At 44.0% G+C, this 27,678-nt stretch overlaps 1 protein-coding gene across 1 annotated transcript in view; it reads right to left on the bottom strand.

Annotated features, from left to right (window-relative positions):
• The window catches only part of ncam2 (neural cell adhesion molecule 2), a gene marked incomplete at both ends in the record, with an annotated part of 249,764 nt that overhangs the window by 74,872 nt on the left and 147,214 nt on the right, over positions 1-27,678 (bottom strand). The window contains one exon of the mRNA XM_083990597.1: positions 1,787-1,861. Coding sequence (XP_083846723.1) covers positions 1,787-1,861 — 75 coding nt within the window. The remainder of the gene's footprint in view (positions 1-1,786; positions 1,862-27,678) is intronic.

The following is a 27,678-nucleotide window of genomic DNA, read 5'->3' as shown; positions in this document are numbered from 1 at the left end:
TAGTCTAACAAAATCGATTTTTCTGCGCTGAGAGGCCCTGAGCACTCAACACAGTGCAACTTAAAAACAACACATTCAAAGACACAAATGCTGCAAATTCAAAAGGACACGTACTGGAACTTTAAAGCGTCTCAGGTCAGAATGTCAACAAGTAGGAGACAAACAACAAAAACTGGATTCATAACCAAGATCTAATACAAGTCTGCTTCCTCCTGGCTACCATGGTGACCAGCGTTAAACAGCCTGTTTAAACGTGGCTTTAGTAGAATGGGAAAAGGGGATTTTTTATTATTTCACTCTGCTGCCAATTCCTCCTAGAAAACACTCAGACCAAGACAGATTTATAACAAACAAGTTGAATTGATTTCAGCCTGGTTTCTTTTTACCAGCAACAACACTCTCACTTTTGCGCTCTGCCTTTTGTCACAACACAGCTCCCATCCATGAATCAACAGATTCCTGGTCCTTTCTTATCACTAATCCATATTTACACACTATACTATACATGACTCATACAATAGGACGCAGCAATATTAAGCCAAAAAAAGTCATTAATTGACTCGCTCTTCATTTCTTTGCTCGTGGGTTGAATGGCTCAGACTCCTCTGCCCCTGCATTACAGCCCCGTGTGAATACAGTAGGCTTACTAAAGAAATAAAACTCATGCTTGATGTGATTGCTGTATAGTATTTCTGATAGTGAGAAAAGTGTCATTGGATGTGTGTTTATTATCATTATTGAACACAAGTATGTGTGTGAATGGCACTTATATAACTGCTGCTACTCTCCAATGTCTTGGTCCAGCCCAGGCGGCGGGTGCAGGCCACCACATTCTGGATCCATCCATTTAGACTTGCACTTTACCTATTTAAACTTGCACTCGCACTTTAGAAACTGACACTTTATACCAGGCACTTTACAGATCACATGCACCTTATGTATAGGTATGAATGTGTACATGATTGTGAACCACTGTATAATTCTTGTGCATTTCTGTCTGTTTGTGTGTTACCTGCCAAGGGACTACGGATGCAAATTAGCAAGTTGCTAACTCTGACGCATTTACATTTGTGCACACATACAAATGTTCATTAATGTGTATTGTCCCTTTTAAATAAATAAGAAAAAAACAAACAAAAAAAACAAATTGAAATAAAATATATCATGGTTTTATTTTCATATACTTTCCTCTACATATGTTTGCAGTGCAAACTAGCTAACCAAACTTAGCTGGTACAGTAGTTTGGCTATGAGACAGCTGCAGCCATCTGCCACAAACGAAGAGGAAGAGCTTCTACCTTCTACTACCTCTGCCTTTAAATCCCTGCCATTCACCACGTTAAACCTAAACCCCCCCCCCCCCCCCCATGCTCCTCCCAGTGTGCCTCCACTCCCCTGGCTGTTAGCTCCACACTGAGTGGGCTGGCAGGAGAGAAGAGGCAGCCAGCGGGAGGCGGGTCGCTCCTGCCAGAGTGTGTTGCCCCCCCCCACCGAGCCACTGGCACCGCCGGCGCACGCTCCTCTATGTGGCTGAGCGCTGATACAGCGAGAGGGGGGAAGGACGAGAGGGACGGGGAGAGGGACGTCCCCCCCTGGGTGGATTCAGTCACCACTGGGACAGAGAGTCACCCACCATATGGACAGCATGGGACTGTGCTGCGTTCACTGTCGCACAGGTAAACAGACTTCACAAGGACCGCCTGCTGCGTCTCTGACCTGCCTCCACACACACACACACACACACACACAGAACAGTGGCGCCACATATAACAGGTAGTGTGTGTACCTGTGCAGATGAAGAACTTGGACTCTCCAACACTTAACTCCACTTTGTTCAAGGATATGGACACCTGCAGGGCGGCTGGAAGAGAGAACAAAAGGGGGAGGAAGAGAGAGGAAAGTGGATTAGTTATTACCGTAGAACACCACACAAAGGATTTTCATTATTTGGCGACTGGAGAGATATAATAATACAAAATTGCTTTCAAAAAACATCAGCTTCTCTCACACTGTGACTCATTTCCCTACATTTTTATACCATCTGAGCACCATTCTCTATTGCACGTCACCACTTACTGCATTTATGTGAGAGGCAGTGTGCGGCTTACATGCAAATATCCTTCTGTATACAGTAAATGAGACGCTTCTTAGAAAGGGCCCGTGTTTTCAGCTTTTACTAGTATAAGACCCATTATCCCTGCTGAAAAGAGCAATTTTTATATTATTATTCACACTAACTGTTTCGATAGAAAAGCCCAGCTATTTCTCATTACAAAGCCACGAGACGGATTGGCTTCATACAGTATACTTTCACGGGTGTTTGTGTCAAGCTTGTCAGTCAGTTTCACAAAGAATGGGACCCATTGAGTCTAAGGTAGCGTAATGCCATTTGCAGTCATCGCTCACGACAATGGGATAAACAGTGGGACGGGGAGAGGAAGCTTAAGGAAGCTAAGAAATAGAGATCAGTAAATAACTTGATAGTAATGGTGACAAAACCTCGCAGGGCTCTAACAAAACAAGAGCTCCACACACTACGGTGCAGAAAAAAGGTTAACAGGATATCCATCCACCTTAATGACAGGAGAAATAGACTAGAAACTTGCAGGAGGTGGCAGTGGCACAGAACTTGCAGAGTCAAGCTACAATCATATGCCATTTGTCTGCATTGTGAGCGCCACCATAATGCCACACAATGGGGGCTAGGGTGAAAAGTAGTTAGCTGAATGAGACTGTGGCTCAATCTTATGCTGATGGGAGGTTTTTGTCAAATGGCAAGAAAAGGGAGAGAAAAACGCAGCCAGTTGAAGAAAGGGGAGCGGGTTTGGAGCTGAGACTGAGCCTGGGATGTGTAATGTGATGTGTAATGATTGGCGGCTCAGCAGGGAGAGGGTCATTTTTAGGCTACAGCCTCTCGGAGCAGCGGTAGTCTCACTACAGCGTCGAGTGAAGAGAGATATTTGATGAGTCTGCCGTATCTGAGCTCCAATCCCACCCCCCTCCCCCCCACCCCCAACATACACACACATTTATACACCCATGCTGTATAATATACTCTAATGGATGTTAATTCTCTCTACAACACTGGAAACTTAACAGGAGCGCCTGTCAATAATGGAGAAAATGATGAAATGATTATCTGCTGCTTCTCAGGGGAGGATGACTGCAGCCAGCGTGAGCATCAGTGCAGCAGCTCTTATCGCTGGGAGCCATCTGTGGTGAGGCCGGGCCGTCTATAGATGGCAGTAGAGGGGCACTGGCACCTTTTGCCTGAGGACGCTGAGGAGGATGAGGACGGGAACCTGCTTTATCTATGTATACGATCGCTTCTGCTGTGTGACCTGACTGTTACAGCACCAAACACTCACTCTCTGTGCATGCATCATACACATACATCCACAATTACGCAATATTTTTAAATATACCTAATTTTCCAATGTGAAAACACCTGTGTATAATTGCTATGTATTATGGAAGTGAGACTCAGCTATGCACATGCAAAAAAAACAAACACAAGAAAACAACACACATGCATGCATTGTTGCAAATGAATGCAGATACCGCTCTGGGGTTGATTAATCATGTCTATTTAACCTGCTGCCCTTCCACACTGCCTGCCTCTGACTTAAGGCAGATTCCAATCAGCGCACCAAGTAGTTTAACTGTTTTCAATTATTAATTGATCTCGGTCTGTGCATGCTCTATGTGATTGATCATGCAATAAGTTGCCCACAAAAACCCCGCAGGAGAAGGGAGACGGAGAGAAAAAGGGCTGCTGCAGCCATCGATGTGAATGGTATAATTAAGCTCAACCTAGTTTTTAAGCAGAAATACACGACAGTCCTCACACAGCGAGTGCACAATGACGTTTTAACGAGAATGCTGACTCGATTTGAAATATGACATGGGAGAATTTGTTTATTCAACAATGTCTCGCCGGTCTGCAACACAGAGAGACACGCTAATTATATCACTTCTCAGAGCTGGAATGTTTTCGGTCTTGTTCACCTGCTTATTACAGAGCTCGGGTCAATATGTTATGAGCCTGGTAGCAATTATCAGCTCCAATTATTAGCACCTCTGAAAAGCCTTGGAGACAGGCAAAAATAAGACAACAGACAAAAACCATTGATTGCCATTTGTAAAGTGTCAGAGTTGGTCGATACCATTCATGACTTGCCGGCTCACCTAACAACATTGAGGCTCGAATAAGAATCAATTATGGCATCCAATCTTAAAGATGATCGAAGTTAGAGAAGCAGATTCTGCTCTAAAAGATGCTGGTAAATGAAAAATACACAACTATCACTCTGCAGCACGACATCGAAGCCCTGATTTCACCAGTGAACCTCTACAGTTTATATTTCTGCACACAAATCATCATCTGTTCACTATGGATCTTTGACTAATTACAAACTAAACAACAAAAAATAAGTTTCTCAATTCAGCACCACAGTGGTTTTGCCACAGCGGGCTAATATTAGCAGCTAAGTCTTCAACAGATGACTCACAAGGCACATCAGTTTTCTCTGTATAGCACATTTCATTCATTAGGGTAAATTCAAAGTGCTCTTTGGTGCAACAAAAGATAGAACTAGACACAAATTACAATAAAAATGAAGAGAAAAGATGTGAAAGGTAAAATTAATTACTAAAGATTTACAATTTTAAATTCACCATGCCCCTTCAACAACTTCACAAAGTCAAAATGTGTATATTAAAGAGGAACCATGTAAGTCCAGTGGCTTTTCCTCTGATTTGCTAACCCTCCTCCTGGCCAAGTGCATTTGTTTACAATGAAGCCAGCGAGAAATAAACCTATAAAGCGGTAGATAAAGTTATATATCATATACGATGTTACGACATGTATATTTGTATAGTTTAATCTGTCATAAACAAGAGATTACAGGTTATGGGGCGCGTTTGTGTCGTGGTGCACAGAGACACGAGCTGCGGCACGAATCTTGCAAGGTTGGTTTTCAGCCAAGAGAAGGACGTGGAAGGCAGAGAGCCTCCATTCTCCTTTGTAACCATTAAGCCATTTATTAAACCATCACAATTACAGTACTCCAAAGCTGTTTAAAGGGATACTTCGCCCAAAATCGATAATTCACCAATTTTCCACTTACTGTCATGCCAAGGAAGGGTTTGGAGAACTTTCAGAGTTATCAAAATGCTTTTGAAGTTCCGGGGGGGGGGGGGTCCAGCTGTCAATGGCTTTTCATATAATGGTGGCGGATAGTGCTCACTTTTGAATCGACCAAAACACAAATTATGAACTCCTTGGAACTCCAAAAGCGTTTTGATAAAAGTTCTCCAAACCCTTCCTTGGTATGACGGTGAGTAGATGATTGGTGAATTATCGATTTTGGGTGAAGTATCCCTTTAATTAAGGTAAAAATGTAGCATAGTTAAGCTACAAATCCTGCATAGTTCCTCTTTAAAGCTGCTCTGTCAAAGTTTTTCATTTTGATGGTGGGTCAGATGACTTAGATGTTTTAATGTGCATGAGGTCAATTGTCAATTATCTCCTAACTCTGTAAATGTGAGTGAATGTAACTTTTGGTTCATTGGCATCATTTTTCAGCAGCACACAGATGTTCACACCAGAAAAACAACTGTGAAAGTGACTTTCCACTGTGCAGCACCACATGACAGTCAGACAAAGTTAGCCACTAATTAGCATTTTAGCAGCGGAAGAGTCCCACCTTCAGCTGTCTGAATGCCAGTAACATAAATAAGATCAAATGAAGACTGGTGGTGCTCTGCATGAGCTGGGTGTGAAAATGCAGAACTGTTTCCTCATGCATTCATCAAACCAACTTTATTGGGTAACTATATTGTGTTTACAGCTTGGTTCCACTGACCAAAGTGGCCCATTGACCCATTTCAAATAAACCCTGGAGGAAATACTGGACCAACTGCTGCTAGATTCCTCATTGATATCCCAGACTGTCCTGTTTAAAGTTCAGTTTTTTTTTATTTTGGAGAAGTCACAAGTTTTGGAACATTCCTGGAACGAAGGTCATCGAGGTCGTAGTTGCTGAGTGAACTGGCTTGGTGACATGATTCAGCGACATCTGGACCCAGCGCAACAGTGTGTGAAACTCGCCGGTAGCTAAGTCACTGTGACTAAATCTAGAGCTGACTAAAGCGGACCCGAACGCACCGTTGCATTCAGCACTGCAGCGGGCTAAATCCACTGTTTGATTGACAGGATGGAAGAGTGTCCAATCAGCTGGCGGGGACAGAGGGATGTGATTCTGTAATCCCGTACTCCATTAAAAGCCCCATTAAAGCCACGGCCAAATAAAACACACCACAGAGAACATGCCTTTGTGTGTTTGTATATACGAGTGTGTGAGTGTGTATGGGTGTATGTGTACTGTATATCTTTCTTCCTGTGTGTGGGTTTGGTGGGAGGCTGCGAGCGTGATTGCCCGTGTGTATGTGTATAAATGTATTAAACACACAGAGCAGATAGGCCCCAAGGCAAAAAAAAATAAAAAATCTCTGCTTTAATTGTGTGTGATTCTGTGGAGGAGTTGAAGGGAATTCTTCCCTTGAACCACAGAGACAGAGACAGAGAGAGAGAGAGAGACAAAGACAAGAAGTGAAGAGTGGGTAGAGCAGGAGCTAGAGAAGAAAGGAGATAAAATACTAATTACTATGTTTTGTATTCACTAGAACCTGTGTGTCTCATGCATTTCTTCAAAGGCAGAAATAATAATAATAAAAAAACAGTCAGAATTAGCTTCAAAAACACTAAACAGTCAGCATTCTTTAAAGCTGTGTGGTGAGTGGTGGCGCGGAGCACGGAGCGATAGTGCAGATGTCAGGGATTTCTTTGTTTATAGGAAATTCCAGTTTATTTTACCACGGGCCACGTTTTCTTTTGCAGTTGTAGGTCGTCACTTCAATTGGTTATGATAAAGCTCCACAGACAACACAATGTACAGCAAGAGGTGAACCAGGAGTCTGGATGTGGAGAATGGAGACTTGTATTTTTATAAAGGGAGACTCAGGTTGTATAATAATTCTCTGTTTACATTCAGATACCTCTACAAAATGGCACTCACTTTATAGTGGGCGATGTAACAAGTAGTGTTTGATTAAGCCTCAATGATTAGATAATGAAATAAGATCATTTGCACCACCACTGGTTTATCTCACTACTGTTAAAGTGTTAACAACACATCACTGATCCCTATGCGTAACAGAAAAACCCTAGTGCTTTGTGTGGCATGCTGGGAAATGTAGTCATCGAGAGAAAACAAGGAGATGTGTGATGAGCCATCTCCAGTGTTGACACAGGAGGAAGTGAGGGGTAAATTACGTTTCATAGCAACATACAATATTTCAAGATGCTTTTCACATTCATTTCCTCTGGTGCAGGCTGAGCAGCAGCAGGACAGCGGTATTGTCACAACATGAGGATGTTTAACAGAAAAAAAGTGAAATTTAGCAAATGAGTTGTTGCTAACTTTGTGCTTGCATTCACCTGAAGTCATTTCCCAGTCAGTTTGTGTCACCACTGCTCTACTCTGTGTCTGTCTGGCTGCGTAACAAGCCTGCTTTCATGCTGGAGAGAGGAGGAAGACGAGAGCAGAAAGCTGGTCTCTACTCAGCAAACCATATCCAATCGTGCCAACATACAGTATCGGGCCACGTGTTCGGTCTCAGGCGCCACCCACAGCTCTACCTATTATCTTCCCTCGCTCCCGCACACCTTCTCTGCATCTCTGCTTTTCGCTCACCAACTGCTTTGTGATTTATGTTCCCTTCCTTAAGCCTCTTACGCTTCAGGCAGCGGTGGCTGTGATGGACCTCTTTCTATGTATATCCCAAAAACCATAAAACCTGCAGTCTTGAACACACACACACACTCATGCAGCAACATGTTCATACACAGCTGTTTTGCCATGGACAGATGTAAAATCTTTTGTTAATTAGTAAGAAAGTGCAGCATTGTATCCACCACGTGGCTCATTTCATTGCATCTATAGTATCTCTTTCCCTTTGTTTCTTCAAACGATGCATACAATAGTGTTCTAATGTGACAATAGAAACTCTATTTGCAGGCTTCATTGCATCTGCAGGTTTCATGAACCTGTTGCCATCTTGGCATGTGGGCTTTATTATATTAGCAGACTGATGATTTGTGCACTCATTCCTTGGGCCAATCAGTAAATTAATTTAATTATCTTTTCTTTTTTTCCCCCAAAAAGGCCAAAATATGATCGTACAAAAGTTAATCAAAGCCACCCATCAGATATGTGTGTGAAAATGATTTTTTTTAACGGCATCGAGTCATTTCACCTTTCACTTCTTAATAAAAGTCATTAGATACACGGCCGTTCCATGAATTCTGCATAACTCCCTGACTCTTTTGTGCTACTTGCATTTATTGGGGCGAATAAATATTTTAGACTGAAGCACTCATTATTTCTAGAGTTAGTCTTTGTGATGATGATGGTGATCATCATCATACTAATGATAGAGCCTACAGCCAGGTCCATGACAGGTCACTGTTGAGCTCTTCTCCTGACCCTTATCAGCTCTTTCCATGATTAAAAACTAAATGCTGAAACCGCCCCATAGACTAACTCGGCGACAGTGGCTGCTCAACTTCATAGATGTTGCGCTTCTGGAATTGTCCACAGCACGCATCCATGGTGCAAAAGAGGAAGTGACATTGTACTGGGCTCAAACAGTGGAGGCTCTCAAAGGCATTTTGGTGTGAGCTGAGACCCCCCTCCGCCCCCTCTGGTCTTGTTTTCTTTGGTTTATGTTCCCTGTTTGGGTTTTTACTATGTACTGCAAACTGTGGATGGCATATAACCATTTGATAGATCTAACTAAGTTATGCTTCAATGGCACTTTTTTCCTTTTGCATTTGTGACAGTTTATGTATTTTACTTGCTTTCCTTTTGGATTTTTATTATTTATTTATTTTCAGTTATATCTTCATTTTATTTTTATGTTTTCATTTTATTATCATTTTTACTCAGCATATTTGTGTGTATCTGTGTATCTGTGTGTGTGTACATGGGTATGCACTTGTTTATATGGTAATTACTTTATTTATGTGCTGTTGAATGATGATTGTTGTCCTCGAAATCTCAATAAAAATTTGATCACAAAAAAAACAAAACTAAATGCTGTATGCAGGCAGAACATTTAAGATCATCTTTAACAAAGGAACATCTTTAATTTAAATGTATTCACTGCTTTCAGAAATCATCTCAAGTCCCTTGAGGTGGGATGAGACCAAGAGCAGCTCAGTGGATGGATGTGGTTGTGGTTTTGTGACATCCATAAATAACTCCTCCATAAGGAGTTTATTCAGGAATTGAATAAACTTCTTTTTTGACCAGAGATCAAAACAACTGGTTTCATGTGTGAAGCTGTCCTCATGTCTGTCTGAAACACTGTGAGATGATGACATACTGTATTTTCAAAGGGCCACAAATTGAAGACTAAAGCCAGTCAGACAATCGAGGCTGTGTCAGAGGGCAGATGTTGCCAGAAGGTAAAAAGCCCAACTCCAAGTGGCGATGCAATCATCAGCCATGACAGAAATAAGAGGGGTTAAGGGGCCACAGCTTCACTTCTGCTTTTTCAATTTCTACCTTGCAATCAGAGATTCGATATGTCAAAAGTGTTTGAAAAAAGGACAAAATTGTGGGGAAGCCGTTCACAAAAGAGGTTCTTAAGAAACGCACATACAGTTTATGCTGCCATGTAGACATACGCATTTACATATTTAGAGAGAAGCATGTAAAATAGCAACCACAAAAATATTCATAGATGTCCTATAGTAGCACTCAGACAAACATAGACTCAGAATGACCTGCGTATTGTCTCATATCCTTGTTCTCCTTTATCCTCCATCACAAAGATGATTTCTTGCCCAGATTGAGCTGAAACTGGAGCATCATATGGAGATAAAGTAAATCCCTTTCTGCTCAGATACTGTGGTCATATTTATGGAAACATAAGGAAAATAGGGCTAGCAAACATAGGTGCAAGAAAATGTCCTTATCCCCATTTCCTTTTCAGAAACAGAATCATGCTCCCGTGAAAATTAAACAGACGCTTCAATGTTTTCAAGGTATTGTTTCTGTTTCTTTCTCATCCTCCCTGCACTTTTGAGTCCTGCGTCTAATCTATTACTATTATTTTGTCTTATCTCTGTCATCCTACCACTTCGGTTTCTCAATTTATTCCCTTTTATCCCCTCTCTCCCCTCTGTCCTTGGGTTTGCAGCCTGTTTTTGCATGTATACGGCGACATCAGTGAGTCTGGAGCTACAATAAATTCAGGTGTGTCACTCACACACTATGATTTGCTTCACACCATCTTGCGCTTCCCTCCTACTCCGTTCCCATGTAGCACTACTAGGCATAATATTCATACTTCAACATGATGTGTAAGATTAGTAAAAAGCCTCTTCCTACAGCGGTGAAGTTGATTCTTCAGTCATTTTCATAAAAAAAATCACATTATAGCAGCGTAGAGCTTATTTAACAACAAATCAAGGTGTCTGTCCATCACGTCTCCAATCCTCAATGCCGACAATGTGTTCACTTGTAACACAAACTTGTAACACAGCGCGGGATAAGTGGAGCAGTGCTGACAGTTTTAATGAGTCACTTGAGCTGCTCCGTTTCCCAGGATTGTGGCAGCTTCTTTTACGTATTAATAAGGTCATCCATCAAGACGAAAAGGTTCCCGTCAAATGATTAGGGTAATAAAGCCAATTAAAATGACTGGCCATTTTTCTGAATATAGACTGGCTAATTAAATATATATTTATGAGAGGCCACTCCTGGCATTTTAGTGTCGCTCTGCAACGCTGCAAAGGTGAACTTTAGTTTCCAAACTGTGTCCTTGGCTGGAGAGAGGGAGGACGTTTTACATCAAAGGTGAATGTCATGGGTGTACGTGGCACCAGAGGCTAATAACATGTTGATTTAACTGTAGCATCTTGGACATGTATTTTTTTTCCCTTCAAATTATTATTTAAAATATTATCATTATTATTATTATATTCAATTATTTATCTTTCTTTATTTTTTTTGTCTTTTTCTCACTTTTAATCTGTGTAATTGATCCTATGTTCTATTTATTATTATTCTATCGTACTGCTTTATTACACAACTCTTGATTATATAAGTGTTAAAGCAGATATCAGCTTCACGGCCGTTTCGGCTAATGCTGCGTTCAAGGCAGGCTTTTGAAACCGTAAGTTACAGCTTCAAGTCACAACTACGACTTGGTAGCGTTCCAGGTAACCCGTAGCTCGTGTTTTTACCATCCTGTTGTCTGTGAAAGTTCCCTATAACGGCCACTCGTAACTTCCGACCCGTGAACTCGTACCAGATCGAACTGGTATGACTTCACAGGAAGGAAAAACACAAAGTACGAGTTTCTTTGAACGCACCATGAGTTAGCAGCCCCCGCCCTTGTCAGGCATCAATTGGTCCTCGTGCTACGTCACCACATTCACGCGCATCCCTTGGCTGCACACACAGCCCTTCATGCCGTTCTCTCTCCTCATTGGATAACACTTGTATCCCACAAAGAAAATTTTCTCCTCGGGTTACAGCAGAGCAGAGTGACGGAGAGACTCGTGTTTAGGCTGAAATACTTCATGTAAGTGATTGCTGACGGAAAATAGGACTATTTAGGACTTATATTAACAAAAACATTCCACTGATATCTGCTTTAAGATAATGTGCAGCTGTAAAAAGGGGAATAAATGTATATGATGGGAAATGGAGTTCTTATGTTACCATTGTGAAAAAATACATAAAAATGCTGAGTTGCCACAGATCTCCATGGCGGCTGCAGCTTTGCAAGCGGCCTGCAACTGCATCAATCAGTGTGGAGCTGAGGGAGGAGCGGTTGTTGTTTTCTTGGTCAACAGAGTGATCTTGGTTCGTTGGTTTCATGAGAGGTTTTGCTCGTGATGATCTCTGTGAAATTCAAAACATCCGGCCGGGGCCAAACAAATCAGCTGAGCTCAGCTGAACGGACGAAGCCACGACTGATGTGAGGCTTCCCTTCCCTTCCCGCCACGGGGAGAGAGGAGTTGCCTCCACCGAGTTCTGCTAAGAGTGATTCAGTAATAAAACCCAAAGACCTCGCAGGCTGTATCTGATTTCCAGGCGCTGCTGAGGGAAGCCTTGTAGGTTGAGGGAGGGTGAAGGTCTGACATTTGCAGGAAGCAGACAGATGAGTAATGAAGCGCGTGTGTGCGGCGCTGCACTTAACTGAATAAACCATCATCTCTACATGGAAAAGAGGTTACTGTACCAAACCCTTGTACACTGACGTGTTTTACGTCGCCATGTTGGAGGATAAGTAACGCTTTCACGGCGCACAATCAAACAAACGGAGGATGAACGTCCCCGAAAACCAAGAATTATGTCGGGATGCTGTCAGCAGAAGGAGCCTGCATGGCGGTGAGGACATGTAGGCGTTGTGCCCGTCAGATTTACTCAAACATGAAGGTTTGCTGTTGCCGTCCTGTCCCCCACTCTTCCCTGAGGAAAGCAGGGCGAAATAAAAATAGCAGCAATCTGTTTCTTTGTGCGGCTTTTGCGTGGGAATGAGTCCATTTAGAAACATTTATAGAACACATGCACCACAATAATTACTGTTGTGGTTAGCTCGCATTAGCTAGACACTATAGGAAGCACGAGCAGAGAGGGGGAGAAAGCAACACGACCTGCTAGTTGACTTGTTCTGGTCGTGTTTAATAAAAGCTCATTATTGCACCTAAAGTATGCCTTATTGCACCATCTGAAAACTCACATGGGACATGATTAGACGGCTTGTGGAGCGATCTGGAAGTTGCACAAGCAGAATGAATGCTGACCTTCTGACCGGCCACAGCACATTTTCACACATAGTGGGAGCAAAGTATGAGCCTCCCAGCTGCAACAGACACAGTTTGTGGCTTAATTAAGGCACTTGGTTACCCTTTGGTCCACTTTTGTCACGCGGTGGCTTCATCTTTTGATACGCCGCACAGCTTCACTTCCTCCTGTACTTTCCTCCCCGGAGATTCCAAGTTCATCTGCGCTGCCGACCTGAGGTTTGCAGCGAGGAAGGAGAGCTGGATTCAGACTCAATTTTACGGAACAGGGGGTTAGGAGCGGATGATTTTCTACCAGAGCTCCTGTCGCTGCAGTTCCCCCTCTTGCACCAACATGAAACTTTTTTTTTAGTTTTCTGCAGCTCGGAATCAAATGTTCACAATACTCAAACGACAGCTCAAAGTGCTCAGAAAGTCCTCAACACAAAGTAAAGATTTACAATCCCGCGCTCGCGTAGCAAAAGACGAACACAAGGAGGCTTTTATCCCAAACTGGGAGCTGCTCTCTGATGGACTGACTCTTATCTTCACTGGCCTGTCACATCCAATGAGAATATGCAATTCTGACTGTATCTGACTGTATCTGACTGCTCCATTACAACATATCAAAATAACATGCTCTACTACTGTAGATCAGTTGCATATTTTTGCCTTTTCAGTGTCTTTTAAGTACATCCAGGCACTGCTAACACATCGTTAGCAACAAAATCATAATTTAATTTCATTAAATTAAAGCCTTTTGCTTTCTAAAGTGTCAAAACTGATCACTGGGATGCACCTGTCAGCTACATCTGTAATTCCAGTCATCTGAATTCTCATTTCATGTTCTGGAGAATAAGTGAAGCAACATGTTTTTTTTTTCTTTTCCTGTGGTGAAGCGATCACTGCCGCGGGGATTGAAATGGCACAGCGGTGGGCTGATTATTCTCCTGCCACATCCTGCCTGTGGCGGTGACATGGCCATTATCTCAGGCCTGCAGATTAATTCAGTCACAAAGGAGAGGTCACCGGCTCCTGCCAGGCCTGAGAGATGAGACTCTGGGGGATTTTTTGCGAGCGGGAGCGGGGCGAGGCGAGGACGTCTTCTTCTGGCCTTTCTGCTTTGAAATTCAAAGGTTTAAGGTCAACACTCTCCCTAATTGGGAGGGTACACCCCTTGACAATAGTGGCCCAGACCATTAACGCTGGAATTCCCTGCTAAATGATCTGCATTGTAAACTGAATTACACTCATTTTCTGAATTTCGCTTGTGAATGGGATAACGCTGTGCTCTCAATTTAAGTCTGAATTGGATTTGATTCTAAATCCCAATTACATTCACCCAGCGATGAATACTCAACAAGAATGAGATGGGATTTGACGTTTTTGTACAATGAGTCCTGCAGCTGTATTCTCTTGAATTGGATTGCAGTCAAATTGCAGGCCAGAAGGGCAATGTACAGCACGACATGCACCGTACAGTAAATTGATATTGAACGATCTGATCATTGTTTCGATATAGAATGAGGTCATAGCTTGAGTAAGCTTTTCGCTCTGTGCTTCAAAGGCCTCACCTGTAACGTTCACTTTTCAGCTTCTTCAATTCTTCCCACTCCAGCACACTTCTGTATTTCTATTTCCCTTTCAACCCATCACTCTTAATTTTACTCAAGTCAGGCCTTTCATCTTCCCCCTTTCTTGCTTCATTGTGCAGTGAATTGCCTGTTCACCTTTTCAGGCTCCTTTCAGATATCATGTCTGTCTGTTGTTCACTCTTTATGTCTGTCTCTCTCTCTTTCTGTCTGCCTCTGCCTCCTTCTCTCCAACAGTATTTCTTGTAGGCCTCACCAACCTGTTATTCAGCATCCCAGGACCTTCTGTCATTCAGCCAAATCATGCAAAACTATGACTTAACTCTCCCTCTATTATCTTGACAACTCTAAACACAAAATGCATCATGGGACCATTGTCATCACCTTAAACTTTGCCACAAAAATCACTGCATGTGATAAAAAAAGGTGCAAGGGGACATAAAATGAGAGCAGGAGCCTTCTTCATCAGCAGATCAGTGCCTGGTGCTAAACGCTACCATCAGCACACTTCTGTCCCTGCAGAGGCAGTGAATTTGCAGCTGGAGTTTAGCAGGTTATTTTCAACCTGTTCACCACCTTAGTTTGTGCTAATGTTGCTAATTAGCACTAAAAAGCAGGTACAGCTGAGGCTCATGTTAAATGTCAGTAGTTTTACAGATGTCAGTGGTATTCATCCTCGGGGCATCACAATTTGCTCCAAAAGTCCATGGCAATAGATCCACTAGCTGATCCTGGGCCAGCGGATGGTGGACAGACCCACAGACTGACAGACCTGCTGCTCCCAGTGCTGCTGACGTGACTAAATATCCAGACTGTGTAGTGTACACACACAAAAGAGCAAACCTTCAGTCTCTGGAGCTTTATTGAAGCCTCCATTATGTTAATGGACAATTTACAGCCACCGTGAAAAAATGTTTACGTGACTTTGAAGAGCACAGTGAATCAGGTCAGTGTAAACTCTTTTACTGAACATAGAAACACTCTTGAAATTACAGCGTATCTATTGATTCCCTCAGCGCTGTGAAAGCCTGACATGGTTTTTCTTATTAAACTAATGCTAATAATCCCACTTTCATACGGAGACTGGATGTTTGTGAGATCAGAAACCAAAGGGGAGGTTGGCATCTCCCGCTGCGTGGCTAAAGGTCAAGTCATTATATAATCTGCATCTTTGAAAAGGCGCGCTTTGTTGCAAGTTAAGCAGGAAAATGATGCAGATGAAGGAAACCTATTGATAAATAGCAACCGCGTTCATAAATAATGGATGATTGGACGGACACAGACGGGAAGAGAGGCGCTCTTGGCCATTTGAGCTGTCACACACTGTAAGTAGGCGACAGTTATAATTAATAGGCTGACAGATCACGGAGTGTGAAGGTACAGTACATATGCGTTGAATGATTGCTCTTAACGGCGCTGTGGCACTGGCACGTTGAAGAGGGATCTGTCGCCTCGCTCATGGGTGAATACACCAGCTCTCCTGCTGCGCACCCAACACCACCACCCTCCTCCATCTGATGGATGAGAGCGCTGTGTTTCTGCATACATAGACTCGGCTCTGCGTGGCTTTCAATTAGAACTGTCAGGAACATGCACTCAGCGCCCCACTGAGATAAAGGCAGGCAAACAAATCAATATGCATGGGGGGGAAGCAAACACTCCTCCTGCACACACATATACAGCGCACACCCACTTTATGTATATGTTAAATCTGCATTAAAACACATATTCTACAGTATATGTGCCACACTGACAACTGCAGGCTCAAGGAAAAATCTATACGTGCAGGCACGGATATAAATTTGCAAAATATGCATATAGTGATACATCACATCCACACATACAGTCCTACATACACCTACACATGCCTTTCATCAACATGACTATGCAGCCAGTCGCTCTGCAGACATACAGTGCACACTCAAGGATACATACAGTACAGCACTGTGAGTATCCCTGACTTGGATAATTGTCGCTGCTGTAACTCAAAAGACAACATATCCCCCAGCTTTAGAATTAGCATATTCATTATTTAACTGGGGAGCAGCTGGCTAATTGGCAAATGAAATGCTTTCAATAATGTTCACATGAGAAGCAGAATTTGATTAAACTGAATCTGGGGAAAATACCTAAAAGGGAATGAATATAAATGAGAATGTAGGAGAAGAAAAAAAAGAAAAGAAAGAGAACTTTTGGGACATGAGCAAAGTGACAGTGTATGACGTCGGCACAGATGCACAGACTCTGCTGTGTTTGTGTGCAAACAGTCGACAGAAATGCATCAAGAAGTCGTGACGATTATTGCAATTAGCGCTGTTGACTCTCAAAAGAGCAGAAAGATATGGCCGCTCTGCTCCGGCGCAGGTACTCCACGTTTAATGGACTCCCACAGTCAACACACTCATGTCAGCTTTCTAAATCAGAAGGAAGTGAAAGGGGGGAGGGGGGGTTGGATGTGCTCATAAAAATGCCCCCGTGATTCTCATCTCTGCTCATTCGAGTTAATGACACACGCTCTCAGGCCATATATCAGGATCTGTTTGATCCTGGTTAAGGATATTAAACTTTGATGGGTTCCTGCATTCACTTGTCACCGCCGCTTCCTTTGCAGAGGACAGTGCAGAGTTCATTTGATACGGGGGCATCCATCAGATAGCCCCTAACAGGAAATTACTCTTAAATGCAGGTGCAGGAGTGTTTGGCACAAAGCTGACACAGCTTCATCCCAAAAATGCTCTGCATCCATTTTTTTGCTGCTTGTGATTCACAGCAGAAAGAAAAAAAGGTGGCAAGTCAGGAGAGTGGGACAGAGCAGCGGGGCAGTGCTACATCAGGGGAGAGGGGGGGTGTGTTGGGACACAGCAGCAGACTAGTGGTAGCCATCAGTTCACATCAACCGACAGCCCGCTAAGTGATTCCCACTAAGATGCTACTGCGCTGAGGATGTCAACACTGCTAGCGGCAGAGCGCCGGGCTGCTGCTGGGACACATTTGAGAAAAGTTGGTGTGCAGCTGGAGGGAGGTGACACCCAGCTATCAGCCTGAGGATTTACTGATAGTACTGCAGCTGCAACTCAGAGGATACCTGCTAAGGTTAGATCTACAGCACACTAAAAAACTATCCCTTGAATAAAAGCTTCATTAAATTGAATACAACTGAACTTGCGTCCCATAAGAATGAATCATTCAGTGGGTTTGCTTCAGGGTGAAGGTAAAGAGTGAGTTGACCCGCTGTAAAGACAGGGTTGAAAACATGAGTCATGTTGCTTTATGCTTTATGAGTTGTGTGTTGGTAAAATTTCTATAAAGCCAATTAGTGATTCAATGCATGAGAAATAAAAGCAAAACCACTCCACTCAAGTAGCATGCAGAACAATCTTTCCTAAGCACACTTTAATGAAAGTGCTTCTTACAGTATAAGACACTCATGACAAAGTGTTCCGCTGTTGTTTATTCTCCTATTTCCCTCTTTGCATTTAATGGTACACACAGTGTCTGGTGGGTGAGCTCCAGTTATCTGAGTGTGACGACCCTTTGTGTTCACTGAGCTGAGGCTCTCTAGTCTCCACACAATCGCTGGCACCGGCCTGCGCTTACATTTAAAAACTGGGAGTCCCTGCTGGGTTTGCAGAGAATGCAGAGCGTCCCCAGTCGCCTGATGGCTTTATTTTTTTATTTTTTTTTATTTTTCCCCTGCCGATGTTGCTGTTGTTGTTGTTGTCGGTAATAGTGTTTTGTTGTCAGACCGCATGAGGGGAAGTGGTGGGTGGGACGACGGTGCCGCGGCGGCCCGGAGACAATGGGCGTCCTGGGCGGCTCCGGCGCTAAGCAACAATTGTTTGAGGAACTAGTGGCGACAACACAATCTCGCCGTTTGTGATTAGCATTGGAAATGAGCCGTGCTTCTGAGGGGAAACCGTCATCTATGGGCTTTGTTGGAAACGTATAGATCAATGGAGCGCCGAGGGTACTGGCGTGCAAGGTGCCGCGAATACTGTGGCTATTTGTAAGGATTGTGACTTCGACGGTTCCCCGCTGTCAACGCCACATTGTCTGGCGACTGTGTGTACACTGGGAGGGCAAAAATAACCTCCATTATTAATAAAACCCAGAGTACAATTTCACTTTTCCAGTCATCCCTCGTCCCACTTCTCGGTGTTAATGAGCTGCGGTTTCGCCATCGTTATCAACGCCACAGCATGTTTAATTATTCATACTGAGCCTGTTCTTTCTGCCATTGTTGCCCGGGCTCTTTCTTTTTTTGCTTTTAAGAAATTCTGTTTACACGCAGCTCGAAGGTGTGGTGAATGACAGCTTAGCTGAACCTGGTGGTATGTTTGTCCTGCTTGTACAGAAACCTCCTTGATCACAGCCAACACAGGAGGGATTTGAACGCAGCATATGTTCCGTGCAGAACATACTCGGGAGCAGGTTAGGTCCATATCAGCTCTGCAAATACTTTTATACATTGCTCAAGTATGAAAGGAGCGACGAACTGCAGCTATGAGGGCTGCTGTGCCATTGCATACGATTGATGAATAAATAACACTGGCTACCACAGGGGAGGCCCAGATTTGCAGCATTTCATACACGCTACCTTCTTTCATGATCATCTATCTCCAAAAACATTCCACTACATCCTCCTCCTCCTCTTCTTCCTTCTCTCTCATCCCCGTTTTCTGCCCCCCCTTTCCCATCCAACTCCTGTTTTAGATTTCTTTTGTTTCCATAGAAACTGGGTCTTGTCCCATGCATTTTTCTCTCGTGGCAGCTTCCTTCCCTGCTGGATAGGCTTCTGGAAGAGTATCACTCCTTCCAAACAAGCAGCAGCAGCCTAGCCTGCAGCTTAAAGGTATCTAATGGGAATTTTCTCCCACCACAGAGATCCATCAGTCTGATGTGGGCAATAACACCACGGAGCTGTGCATAACGTGTGCAGTGGCTTATATGTTATGCAAATCGATAATAAAGAGCCTGTGTGTGATTGCCTGGGCTATCATGTGGCGGAGGTTTTGCCGTTGGTCTCCGATCAATCGCGACACCGTCTTCATCCTGGATTGTGTTCTCTGCAGAAACTTGTGCAGATCTAAACCACAGCTTAAGTTCAAACGGTGCAGGAAATGAAATACTGCGCCGATGCTCGTCACACAGAAGCTGGGAAGAAATGAAACGGCACACATGGATAAGCCAAGCGGGAACAGAATGAGTGTTTTCGCTAGTTTGTATGCAACAAGTCAATATTTTTACAACGAGGCAATTTTAACCAAGCATACACTCAACGCAGACAACTAATCCTTTGGTTTTATTTGGCTTGTATTTCACGCAGTATAAGCCTCCATTCTGAAAAGCATCTTACCCTAAGTCCACGGATGGAGAAACTGAGATTAATTAACAAATTCTTATTTACGATGATGGCCCAGTGCCCTTTATCCAAAAAGGGCAACGCTGCCAGAGAAAGTTAACAGATGGGACGGAAGATGCGTTTCCATGCCGAAATTGATTGAGGAATCTCGTTTGTGTGCGTGTTTGAAACCAGATACAGATTGGTGCTTCGATGATAATGTTGTATGAGGTTGGAATAATCAATGGCCAAAGCGAGCGAGTGCTAAGCGCAACACAGATGCATTGACATTCTGTGCTCAGATGATGAACAAATCCACCTTTGGCGTTTAAAGTTCACCACTCAGGCCGGTTCAAACTTTTTCTCCGCCTCTCCTCTTGACCCCGTTAGTACTGGAGGGCCTGAAATGACCTGGATGCATTACAGGGTCAAGAGTGTGACTGGCCTCCAGCTTTCTGAATGGTTCCCATTGTGGAGCGTGAGTACAGTACGCCGGCCCTCGGCCTCTGTGAGCCGGCCTCATGAGCAGGTCAATTGAGGTGCAATAGGTGAGTGATAGCTACAACAGAGCTACTGCGGTGCAGCCTGACAGCCTGCTGATCCGTGGCCACGGGAGGCCTTTAAATGGGAAGACAGACAGGAGAAAAAAAAGTAATGTTAGCCCGTGTACTGCGAACAGGACCATTCTGCCTGAATCTGGCCTCATAGTTTAGTGTGTTGAGGAAGTACTTCAGCACCAAGACCTTCCTTTAGTTTGGAGTGAGCCTGGTTCACCTTCTGCTTTTTTATTTTATTTTACAAATCATTCAAAAATGAATAGAGTTGTTTATTTGGACTGATTTGCAACAGGATCAAAATGCATGTGTTCCTTTGTGAAGCGAGGTCAGCAGGTAACCTCGTCACACCTCTGGCTCAGGGAACATTTCATACACCGACTATGTTTGAATTCACAGAGCGATTGTTGTGGATTACTTGCTAAGATGACACTTGTCAAAGTAGAACATGTACGCCTGTTGGCAGCGCACAGCAGGGATTTATCCAGGTTGTTAAAGCTTTAACCCCTTTCAATTCAGCTCGTGCTAAATGGATAACAACCACCGAGGTGGATTTCCATTTCATTCTAATTCATATGATCAGCCCCATGTACTCCATTTCCCCTGATGCTACTCATTTCACAACATCCGTCTGCATCCAGCTTCTCTTTCATCATGTGTTTGTATAATTTCAATCTCATAGTCAAAGCAGTGAAAGAAACGGGGAGGGGGGGGGGGGTTGCTTTTCAGTCAAAGAGCTCAAAATACATGCTGCAAATAGGAAAGCACACACATCCATTTAATTAATAGACAAAATTAATTACAGCCTGCGCACTTACTGCCTAACCTGCTCCTCTGAATGATCTGACATGAACAGATGGATGCACATAAAACACTGGAAGAGCGGTGGAGTAATTCCTGTAACTGCGGGACCTGTTGGCGAACCTTGTTTGGTTTTGCGCCGACTGACACATTTCATGAAAACAGGCCCAACTTGTTCCAAATTAGCATGTCGACCTCTCGGACCTTTCAGCGTGACAGCAGCGATAAGAGCTGCGCTGTGCGGAGATTTAGGAGGCAATTATTATTTTAAAAAAAAGAAAAAAAAGTCCAACTAACTGCAGGTCGATGATGTTTAAATGGAGGCTTTAATCTGCCTAGGGGGAGATGTACAAGATGACCTGCTGTAGTCATTTCTTTTTTCTTTTTTTTTAAAATCGTATTGTGATTGGATTTTATGTGTTCAACTTTGTCTAACTTGCGAAAATTTATCATTTGTAGCAATGTTTTTTTTATTTTCTAAATCTTAACCACTTTTTCTAATCACAGTGCAAATAAAAGAAACACTGCAAGCTAATTTCCAGGGAATCAGGGAATTAAGGAAGAGCACACCTCCATTAGAGTGTGAAAAAGAATTTAAAAAAAAAGTAGATGTAACTTCAATGAAAGCAACTCCTTGTCCAGTTCCAACTAATGATTAACTGTAGCCCAGTCGATTGACACGACATACTTCACAATGCTCCCGATGGCTCATTCAATTAGTCATTTTGCGACTCACTAGGGTGAATCAGCAGCCCCCCCGACCGCCTGAAAGGATGGAACAAATCATTCAAGTGTTGCACATTGCAGATCAGACCGTTAAGTCTAAACAATGCAGCAGCCTGGAGTGGTACAGTATGATGCTGTAGGAGGAGAGTGAGTCAAACCCGAGTTGCTTCCACCGCTGCTGAGAAACCAGTCGATGTTTGGTTAGGGCTGGTTGTTTAAACAGATGGAGGAGAGAGGAGACTCCATCATACATGTGCATCGCCACATATCCAAACATATCCTCTGCTGAGACATCTCTGCAGTCGCCTCCCCTACCGCTGACCCCCGGCGACCCCCAGCTTCCACCACACTCCTCTCATTACACCAGCTGTTTTCTGGCCAGTAGCTCTGGACTGCTTCATTACAGGGACTCTCCGCGCTCGCTGGCATGGCCCCCCCCAAGGGCTCGTTATCGATAGCACCGCACTGAGCAAAGCCCGGCCGATTGGAGAGACTGGCTGCCTGGAGGCTCCGTGTGGACGTGCGGGGGCGAGCCGGGGAGAATTCATTAGAGCCTATAGTATAGTGGCACCGCTAAATCTGATGCAGCATCTGCAACTTGGTGTGATAGGGACAATTTATTGGAGGGGAGTCTTTTTCCCCCTCTGCTGTGATGTGGGGATGAGAGGGGCTGTAAACACTGGGCTCTCCTCGCGGCGCGGGAAGATAACGGTGGCAGAAGGTTATCTGGCGCTGCAATGGGAGTGATGTATGCATGGTAAATACAGGAGTGGTGTGCTGTTGCGTCACCCTCTCCTCCTCTCTCTCCTGTCTTTCTCTCTCATGGCCTGATGTCTGCGTCGCTCAGGCTCAGGCTCATCCTCACCGATCTGATCTCTTGTTGAAATAAAGATCTGTGGTAAACACTGAAAGGTGTGTGGCGCCGGTCGTCTCAGGTGGATTTAACCTGCAGCAGCCGCCTGCCTGCCTGCCTGCCTCTCTCTTCAGTCAGTGGGAACTCCAACTAAAACAAACCATAGGAAGATGCACATACACAGCCCTTACCAACGCTCCAAGTGGCCCTTAACAACCGGCCGCTGAATACTGATTACAGACACTCCACCAGCTAGCTCCTTTATTATCTCGTCTTTAATTGGGGCCCGTGTTTGCATCCTTTCCCACCGTGTCGCTCCTGAAGCCTTCTTGGACCTGTTTACCGCTGCGCTTGGGAGACTGAAACAGTGCTCTGGCCCCGGGACAAAGGAAACAATGTCCCCCCCCCCGTTTGAGGCTGTTCTGCTCGGTGACAGCCCCCTGGCAAGCGGAGGCGACTTCTCTAGCGGCTGGCCTCGGCTGTGTCCTCAGGATGAAAGCGACTGTAAGGAAGAGACAGCGGAGGAGGAGGAGGAGGAGGAGGAGGAGGAAGAGCTGCTGCCAGGATGCAGGATGGACGGCACCGCCTGCATGACTGGATACAAGCACATATAAACTCTATACACACACACACACAAACACTCTGCTTGGCCCCTTCACCCCAATTTCTGTCGTTCTTTGCCCTGCAGAATCTAGTCCATCGATCTATCCGGGGCCGACTTCAGTAAATGTACTATTCACAATCTGTCTCCTGCTTCTAATTTCCATTTGAGGGATTGGCCGGTTTGGCTGGAACATAGCCCAGAGGCTCAAGTCCATGGAGAGTGACTTTATTGTCTAGTGCTTTATTTATCCCTCTCTGGGCTAGAAAACTATAGCACCCTCCCCGGCCAGCCAGCACCCCTCCAGCTCGGCAGCCAGCAGCCAGCGGCGTGCAGCAGCAGAAGAATGGACACTGCAGAGGAGCAGAGGGAGCTGTCTCCTGTGGCTGCGTGGACCGGGAGTCTGTCTCATTCAGGCTGGCAGAGTCGCGCGGCTGTTTGAGCGCCGCCTCGACAGCGCTTGGGCTGTTTTCAGGTTCACTGGCGAGTGTTTAAACAGCCACAGTGCTGAAGGGAGCTCTGGAAACATAAAAGAATTTCCTCTTTTTCTCGCTCGCTTATGGCTGCTGGATTCGCTGCGGGCACCAAAATGGCATGTTACTACAGTGTTTTAGACTAATTAGCATTTTGCACTCGTTTTGAAACTACAAATACCACAGCGAGCCAAGATGTCCTTCCACCGACAGTAGCTGCTGTTTCAAAGAGGCTGACTTCCTGTGAAATGCTTTCAGTCTGCTGGTATGCAAAAACCTTCACAATGAAACTGACCTGATATGAACTTTCTCAAACTATTTCAGATGAATGTATTATATGACCGGGGTTCCTACAGCTTAAGCCAAGTTAAATTTAAGACTTTTTAAGACTTTTTTAAAGCCACTTATAATGAAATTTAAGACCGACTTCATAATAAACACAAATGCAGAAAAAAAAAAAAAAAAACACCACATCAATTACATAGGGTTAGGGACAATTTTACCCACTTTCCTATGTGATCCAAGGTAAAGTGACTGCTACATGAACATTGGATTGTGTCTCTTTCCAGCTGTCCTTTCAAAAGAAATGCATAAAAAGTCTGAAAAAAAAAAAAACACTGACTCGGGAGCTGGTGGCGGTGAGAGATTTAGCGTTGACAGCCGCCACTAACTTCTCTATGTCTGAATGTTACCAATTATTTTGAGATTTGAGACTAATTACAATCATAAAATACCACTTACCATGTGTTAACATTTTTAAGACTTTGAAAAATTGATTTAAGACATTTTAATGCCAATTAAGGCCTTGTTTTTAGATTAATGAATTCAATGCCTTTTAAGACTTTTTAAGGATCCGTAAGAACCCTGATGACAATAGAGAGAAGATTCTTCTATCATGGTTGTCTCTGTGTTTGTTTTTCACACATCTATACTATTGATCCTCTGAGCTGGTTCTCAGTCTGCTGTCTGACCAAGCAGCACACTGAGAGCAAACTGCTTCCAAGACAAACTTTTAAACACATTTAACTGTGAAACACCTTAAGCTGCTGCAGCAGTTGTCGTGATGAAGATTGAAAACGGCCTCTCGGTGGCCGACTGAGGAACCGGAGTTAGCCTCTAACGTCCCCTCTGTTCTCTCAGACCTTATTGGGTTGAAGGATGTGGACTTCATGATCTTTTCCCTCATTATCGTGGGTGAACAGGCCTGCGGTGATGAGTCCTTCACCTTGTGGGTGACTCCATGTTCAAAGTGCACCCAGTGTTATCATTAAAAGGCATTACCTCATCCCAAAAGTGCAGTAATGTCAATTTGCTTCATCCTAAGAATACAGTACAGTACATTGAACTCTCAGTGCCCATCCCTAGTCATTACTTTTTAAAGCAGGCCGACACCATATAGATCTGTAAACGTGTTTAACATATGCAGTATTACCAACAGCCTCTGACTTCATAGAATCAAAGGAAAAACAGTAGAAGATAATCATCTTCCTACACACTAATCCCCTGGATAAATTCTTCATTTTATATTGACTATGCTATAGATAAAGTGTATTAATATTGCATATTGTGATACAGTGTTTCCAGTGTGATTATGATGCACAGCGCCTCACAGCTTTGCTTTTGTTCAGATTCACAGCAAGAGAAATTAGTTTCTTATCTCTGGCATGATATAAGAAAACACATCAGCGCCTATAGCGAAGTGGTGTTCTTCTCACAGGACGGGAGAAACACATGTCTCAAACGTGTCGACATCAGAGGAAGAAGACATGAAACTGTGTCATGTACGCCTGCAAACAAACTAGGCTAATACTCTGAGTATTTCAAATATCGCAGAGTAAATGATCCGTTGCTTAAAGCAAATTGAAATGATGCATTTTCCTCATTTTCTTTGTGGAAGGGGGGGGCACACGCATGACGGGAATTAAAGAGAAGTTGTCAGTAAAGATGACTTTCTTCCTAAAAGCCGTAATTTGAAAATGAAAATAATGCGAGTTTATTTCTGCCAAAGATGATAAGTGACGCTGACACGGAGCGATCTTTCTGAAGCTGTGGGGCCGCTGTAAGCCGAGGCTGTGATGATTGATGTGGTGCTTTTAAAGTCATGTGCATCAATGGCACACTGGGGAGTGGGCTGGGGTAGTCAGAACTCGCTTGACGAAAAGGTTAACTTAACAGGGGACGGGGAGATAATAAACATGTTGGTGGTAAAATAGGGAAGGGAATGAATCAACAGTGACAGAAAAAAGAAGAAATGCGATAGAGAAGGAAAACAGTGTAAATAAAAAAGAATTCACACTTGACTCTGCTTCTGTAATAACTCCCGTGGCCATGTATGACCATCTGCCTGCAGAACCGTGCAGGGCCGGTGCTGGCGGCGGACGTGCCTGTCTGCCTGTGGCTCTGCCAGGACCCCGTCCACCTGCAGTGACCTAACAGAGCGCCCGTCTGCTTCCCAAGCCCCCACCTGGCACAAACCTGGCTCAGCCATGTCCTCATGTGTGCGTCTTGTTTATGTATCAGGAGTGTGTGTGTGTGTGTAAGTGTGTGTGTGTCAGGAAGACGGAGCGCCGTCAGATGAGTGAGCCGGGGACGTTAGCTGTCGATGAGGTGTAAAGAGGGACAACCTCATGCTCGCTGTCCTTCCCGGTCGCGCCGTACTAAGCAGGCAACAGATGGCCTGCTGGCATAATAAGCTGTATAATGACCACACACGGAGATGCACATGCACACACACACACACACATACACACACAGGCGAGCTGGCATGAGAAGAGACACAGCTACATACTACACAGGTCTGCTTCACCGCTGACCACACCTGGGATCAGTGATGGATGTGGCTGGGTGTGGTCTGCTGCACCTGTGCTAATCAAACTGCTGTTTCACACTGTTTGTTTAAAGGGATAGTTCAACATTTTGGCCAATTGGCCCATTGCCATAATCGCTATAGTTTTAGGAGTAGAATTGTTACCTTTATTTGTCGGTGCAAGCTATTTTTAGAACGGCGGAGCAGAGCTGTGAGCTGAATTTCCCTCTAAAACAACTCTGTCTGGTAACGTTGTGTTATTATCTCATAGCGTGGTGAATGTGCAGGTCACAACTTGTCCACCAGAGTGTTTTGGAGTTGTTGGATTGTGTATTTGATGAGTTTGATGAGGGAAACCAAGAAATCCCATTAGCCTCCGTAGCGTAGCTCTGAGCAGCTCACGGCTCTGCTCCGCCGTTCTAAAAATTGCTTGCACCGACAAATAAAGGTAACAAACCTACTGCTATGACTATAGGGATTATGGCAATGGGCCAATTTGCCAAAATGTTGAACTATCCCTTTAAATTGCCTGGTAAAGTCATGCTTTTATTTGACTTTAGTTATTTATTGCACATTTTTACTACTCCATTAGTGTTTTTAAGGGTCAACACCCGACTAACTGACGAGTTAAATGTGTATTCTTGCTGTCAACGTGGCAAATAAGAGTGCAAAACAAATTAACAGCTTCTCGAGGACATTCATTACAGCACAGGAAGCGGACAAAAGCACCTCCAGCAGGACTCCTGCAGAGCAATGCTGACTCATAAATCACACACTCCTGATTGGGAGACGGTGACCTTGTTATGAAATGTGAAATGCTGCCCACTAGCCATTAACTCCAAGTCGTGCCTTTGAATTGGGTGAGTCATTAACGTGAGTGGGCTTTACTCCTCACTGCTCTGGCTTCACAGTTCAAGAAGCTGAGTGGACGCAGGAAACCAATACGGGCGGTGGCCGTGCCCACGAAGGCAGAAGTAAAGCAATTTTATTAAGTCCTTGAATTTGGAGAGTGCTGCGCTGAAATGTGTGAGCTTAATTTAATGTCCACTTAATAACCTGGAGCTAT

This window comes from Trachurus trachurus, assembly GCF_905171665.1.
Source record: "Trachurus trachurus genome assembly, chromosome: 2".
Lineage (NCBI taxonomy): Eukaryota > Metazoa > Chordata > Actinopteri > Carangiformes > Carangidae > Trachurus > Trachurus trachurus.
The sequence above is the reverse complement of the archived record's forward strand: the minus strand, read 5'-3'. Positions and strand labels throughout refer to the sequence as shown.